At 28.3% G+C, this 6,473-nt stretch overlaps 1 protein-coding gene across 7 annotated transcripts in view; it reads left to right on the forward strand.

Annotated features, from left to right (window-relative positions):
• The window catches only part of LOC145248310 (uncharacterized), a 212,766-nt gene extending 207,424 nt beyond the window's left edge, over positions 1-5,342 (forward strand). For all 7 annotated transcript variants that reach the window (XM_080110216.1, XM_080110212.1, XM_080110218.1 and 4 more), the window contains one exon: positions 3,282-5,342. In XM_080110216.1, coding sequence (XP_079966342.1) covers positions 3,282-3,492 — 211 coding nt within the window. In that variant the 3' untranslated portion in view covers positions 3,493-5,342. The remainder of the gene's footprint in view (positions 1-3,281) is intronic.
• The last annotated feature ends 1,131 nt before the right edge of the window (positions 5,343-6,473 follow it).

A 6,473-nucleotide genomic window follows, 5' to 3' on the forward strand; every position in this document is an offset into this window, starting at 1 on the left:
ATTCAAATGCAAATATTTAGAATATTGTTTAAATATTGACAAACAATGTATAATTTTAATAAAAATATTTAACATAATGTTTAAATATTGACAAACTATGTATGATTCAAATACAAATATTTAGAGTATTGTGTAAATATTGAGAAACATTGTATAATTTAAATACAAATATTTAACATATTGTTTTATATTGTCTAACAATGTATAATTTACATACAATATTTTAAATAATTAAATATTGACAAACAATGTATAATTAATTAATTAAGTAATTGAATACAATATATTTAGATTATTGTTTAAATATTCACCACCAATGTATAAGTCGCATACACAATTTAAAATGTTGTTTAAATATTGAGATACTATCTATGATTCAAATACAAATATTTAGAATATTTTGTAAATATTGACAAACAATGTATAACTACAATACAAATATTTAGAGTATTTTTGCATATTGACAAACAATGTATAATTCAAATATAAATATTTAGAAAATTGTATAAATATTTACAAACAATGTATAATTCAAATACAAATATTTAGAATATTGTTTTAATATTGACAAAATGTATAATTCAAATACTTATATTTAGAATATTGTTTTAATATTGACCAACAATGTATGATTCACATACAATATTTAGAATAGTGTTTAAATATTGACAAACAATGTATAACTAAAATATAACTATTTAGAATTGTTTTAATATGGAAATAAAATGTATCATTTAAATACAAATATTTAGAATATTGTTTTAATATTTACAAACAATGTATTATTCACATACAAATATGTAGTATATTGTTTAAATATTGCCAATCAATGTATAATTCAAATACACATATTTAGACTATTTTTAAATATTGTCAAACAATGTATAATTCAAATATCCATATTTAGAATATTTTTAAACATTGACAAACAATGTATAACGAAAAAAACAAATATTTAGAATATTTTTAAACATTGACAAACAATATATAATTCAAATATAAATATTTAGAATATTGTTTAAATATTGACAAACAATGTATAATTCAAATATAAATATTTAGAATAGTGTTTAAATATTGACAATGTATAATTCAAATATAAATATTTAGAATATTGTTTAAATATTGACAAAGAATGTATAATTCAAATACAAATATTTAGAATATTATTTAAATATTGACAAAGAATGTATAATTCAAATATAAATATTTAGAATATTTTTAAATATTGACAAACAATGTATAATTCAAATACAAATATTTAGAATATTGTTTAAATATTGACAAGCAATGTATAATTCAAATACAAATATTTAGAATATTATTTAAATATTGACAAACAATGTATAATTCAAATATAAATATTTAGAACTTTTTTAAATATTGAAAAACAACGTATAATTCAAATACAAAGATTAATACTATTGTTAACATATTGACAAACAATGTATAATTCAAATACAAATATTTAGAATATTGTTTAAGTATTGAAAAATAATGTAAAATTAAAATACAAATATTTAGACGATAGTTTAAATATTTACAAACAATGTATAATTCAAAAATGAAGCATTTCCAACGTAATGGAGTGTAATAGCTTTGAGATTACGAGATATGAGATTATGAGATGTCAACCTAACGTAGTTTAATAGCTATGAGATAATCCGAATATGGCGCACAGGATAATTTAGCTACGCCAATTGACGGACTATTGCATCTGTCTAGTATGGACATCTTTGGAATGAAAGAATAGTATCATGCGTGTTTTGATACTTATTATGTTAGTAATTCATGCAAGAACATTTGCAGACTTCATTGGATTTAAGTTTATAGGAAATCAATTACTTTTCCCCTGTTTATTTCGAATGTTCCTTTTTATGTAACGTTTTGCTGACATTATTTTCTGGTGAACAACCGCTGCACGTCGAAATGGCTGCAAGTTCCTTTTTAAGACAATTACAGCAATGATCATATATTATCATAATACTATTCGAAAAACGAGGCATCATCAAAGGAAGGGCATTTTCATATCCTTGTTCAGAGTTGCCAGATTGGTCTTTTCTGAAATGCTAATTTTCGCAAACTTGGCCTTTTTTAAGCTGTTTGTGGCTTCTAACATTGTATTTGGCCGTTTTTGTTTTCAAAGTGTAACCTACGGACTATTTTAGGAAGACACAATCAGAATATTATATAGGTTCAAATCAGCTAAACTCTTTCGTTTGTGCTTTATTAAGAATAAAACTATTTAACAATAACACTTCTATTTTGTTCTGATAATATTTGCATGAGTCATAAAAAAATCCGCTATTAATAAATATTCAATAACCTCTCCGCTATATTATTTTCTGTTAGCCGAGTCAACCTTGTGTTCTTTTTCACGATTCAGTAGAAAGAAAGTTTGAAATACAAGTTTTTTTAAGTAAATGTATAAGAAGAAATGTAATACATTTTACACGATAAGAAATTAAAATACAATTGGTAGAAAAAATATGTGAATATAGATAAACAGCGAACATTTTAGTTTGTGTCAACCAAGTTAACTTTATGTTCTTAAGTATAGTTTATAACTGGTTTAAAATTTTGTTTACCCGTCAGCCATATTTAAGAAAATTTGAACTCCAATTTTTTAAAATAGAAATTTCAAATAGAATTTGCCGAAAAAGTTTCCACGGATTTATGGCCATGTTTGAAATCACGATGCCAGTATTTTATAAGGCCATATGATGCAGCATCATTACCATACGGTTATTAGATTCCATGAAAAGTCTTCTGTGTTTTGCCTCTTTTCAAATACAAAAACCGGATCACTGCGTAACACTCAATGGGCTTAATTTCACAGCTGACTCAGTTTAAACATCTGCAAGTCAGAAACCATAATTAGTTCAGAGCTGTAATTTGTCAGATAATCCATACAGATATAAATCATTGCACATGAAAACTTCAAGCTATATCAGGCAATTGAAAGTTGGTCAGTAATAACTGGGTGAACTCCGCTTGCATATATACATCCACCACTTTATTTTGTATCAATCAAGTTAATTTAATGTTTCCATGGAGTTTTTATTAAGAAAGTTTCAAGTGGAATTTGTAGCAAACGTTTTAAATACGAATTAAAGTGGAAACATTTTTAAATATAATTTCTACCACGAAAGTCTTTTGATTAGACACGTCATAATTTTATATTTTTGATGCATGTAAACGAATACCAATGTCTTTTTTACTTCATTTATTTTCTTTATGATTTTATCGAATTTGCTTTTCTTTCTTTTACTTCCGTTTAGGGTCCGTATGCCGTGGTTACTCCTCCCCAACAAAATGTGCTTCCGTCAACGCTGTCGTACCAATAATGACTGCTGTCGTCGCTACAACATCTGCGACCGCTGGGCGAAGCTCTGTTACGACTGCTGGTATGGACACCCATGTACTTCCTCCAAGGATTGCTGCGAACGCTACCCAAGATGCAGCCCTTCGAAGCGTGCCTGCACCAACTGAAATCCTCCAACCGTTCGTTTGCACTCCATGAAAATCCCAGAAACTATAAACCCTTTAAATTCGACAGGACTTGGCGCAAACAAACTGAAATGGCCAATCACACCTCCACATTGAGTGTTTAAAAAATAATCCCTCTACAAAAAAAATAACAAAAAGAATATGAAATTATTATTATCTTCCAAGCAAATACACGCCTAAGATCTGTAAATCCTACTTATATATTTATGTATGTACATCTATGCATATATTTATTACTTTGTATGCATATATGTGCATATCTGTGCATATATGTTGATATATACGCATGCGTATACGCAGTTTTCACGTTAGATTGTTTCGTATGCGCATGCGTATGTATGATTCACACATATAAGAGGATATAAAAGACGAACCGAAGGAAGACCAGAAAAGAGATAAAGAAGGAAAACACAAAATCAACAAATAATAATAATGATGATAATAATAATAAGATTAATAATAAAATTCGACATCTCATCGTTTTTTAAATCAGTTTTATTTCCCATAATGCATCACATACTTCCCCTCGTGCAGCTTCTAAGTTTGTTTTTTGTTTTGTTTTGTTATTTTTTTTCTTGCCATACCATACTGTACTGTCGTCTATTTATTATTCCCCTAAAATAAAGTACCCCGTGTCAAAGCAAGGTCCATGGCAATAAATTTTCTGACATCTCTTTTTAAATATGGAAGGTTTGAACAGTGGTGAAGTCGAGAAGGATAAGTGGGCGTGGCTTTACAACCACGGCCTAATAAAGAGAGTAACATCCAGGTACACACGCAAACACCATGCACACGCAAACTAGTGACCACGCAAACACATACGCACGCAAACATATATACACGCAAACACATATGCACGCAAACATATATACACACAAACATATATACACGCAAACAATTACACACAGGAACGCATACACATATAAACACAGAGACACACAAACAGTACACATGCCAAAATATAATTACACAAGCATGTTCATACGACAAACGCATCCACACGCTAGCAAACCCATACACATGCAAACACATAGACATGAAAATATGTGCAATACGCAAGTACATACACAGGCTACCGCATACACACACAAACACACACGCTCAAATAAGAATACACGTAAACACCTTCACACATACACATGCAAACATGTATACATACAAATATACACACACACAAACACACATACAAAAATATACACGCACTAACGCATAAACACAAACAAATGCAGAAGCAAATATGTACACATTCAAGCATATACACGAACGCATACGCACACAAATATGTATATACACACACACATAGACACACTTACACACAAAAATATACACACACAAACACTTACACGCACAAGCACATACACAGGCAAATATATACACACGCTAGCATAAAAATATCCATATAAGTACATATTACATGTCACACACACGTAGATTGAAACAATTCCTGCATGCACGTATATCTAATTACAGCGCGAACAATAATGGCGACTTAAACAGTTTTCTCTTTTCGATTATTATTATTATTATTATTATTATATGTGTACATATGTTTGTATTTGTGTATGTAAACGAATTATTAACAGAAGGGGAATTTATTTATTCATTAGTTAGTCTATTCATCTGTTTCGAACTGGGCTTAACATTTATTTTAGTAGAAGCGTCAAATTTTGCAAATACATTTTTAACCAGAGATTTTTCTTTTAAAAATCAAAATAAAGCCACCCGGATTCGAACCCGAAACTACTAACGTCCATTTCGTTCTTCCATTCTAACCATCAGAAGTCAAAACTTAAAAAAAAAAAAAAAATGATGCCTAAAAACAAAATCTCAAACTTAATGTCACTTAAATGGAAATGAATAAGAAATCCGTGACACGCAAGCACTAAATTTATAAACGCAGTCACGGAAAGATAAAACTGATTGAGAATAAGCTGAACTCTTTTGTTAATACTTTACTAATAAGCAAAACCGATTTGCCAATAAGGCTTCTATTTTTCTTATAATATTTTTATCAGCCATTATAAAAAAAAAATGATATTAATAATATATATTAAATAAGCCACCCACCATTTTGTTTTTGGTCAACCAAGTTGATGTTATGTTTTTATTTGTAGTTTATAACTGGCATCATTTTGTTTGCTCGTTAGCATTAATTAAGCAGTCACAGTTCGTTTTGCACGCATTTTTAATCTCCCGTGATCACACAGCAATATTTTAGAATAGTTGAAAAGAGACCAGAAACTGGCAACTAATTGAAACAGATATTAAAGTTAAACATCTCTAACTAGAGTGACAAAAAGAAGACTCGATTCTTTCTTCGCTGTGTTACGAAAACTGTGTGGCCCGTGTGTCTGTATATTTCTCGCAACTACGTGACTTACATATTATTTATTTTTACTATTTATTCTTATTTGATAATTTACTTTACAATCTCATTTATTGAAATTTTCAAATAATTGTGAATTAAATAGAACTGAATAAAAATTCATAATACGCGAGCACTAAAATTATAAAAAAATTTTCTGTAAAATTAAATGTATGGCAAATAAGCTGAACTCCTTCGTTAACACTTTATAAGGAGTTAAAACGAGTTACCAATTAGACTTCTATTTTCTCTTTGTAGTTTCATGAATGGTTATAAAAATCGCTATTTATAATAAATATTAAATAATCCACCCGCCATGTTGTTTTCTGTCAGAAAAGTTAACAATTTTAAGATAATAAGTTTGAAATTTAGTTATTTAAACAAATTTGAACAGCAATTTTTACTGAGGAAGTTTGAAGTACAATTTTTAGAAAGGAAGTTTAAATTATAATATTTACAAAAGAATTTCGAAATACAAGATTTACAAAACGAAAATAATTGATTTCTTAGAAGAGATGTGTGAAATTAAATTTGTGGAAACAAAAGTCTGAATAAAAACATATAGAGAAAAAAGTTTTAAATACAATTTAGCGAAAGA

Source organism: Euprymna scolopes, chromosome 26 (genome assembly GCF_053919585.1).
Source record: "Euprymna scolopes isolate OS-2025 chromosome 26, ASM5391958v1, whole genome shotgun sequence".
In the NCBI taxonomy this organism is placed as follows: Eukaryota; Metazoa; Mollusca; class Cephalopoda; order Sepiida; family Sepiolidae; genus Euprymna; species Euprymna scolopes.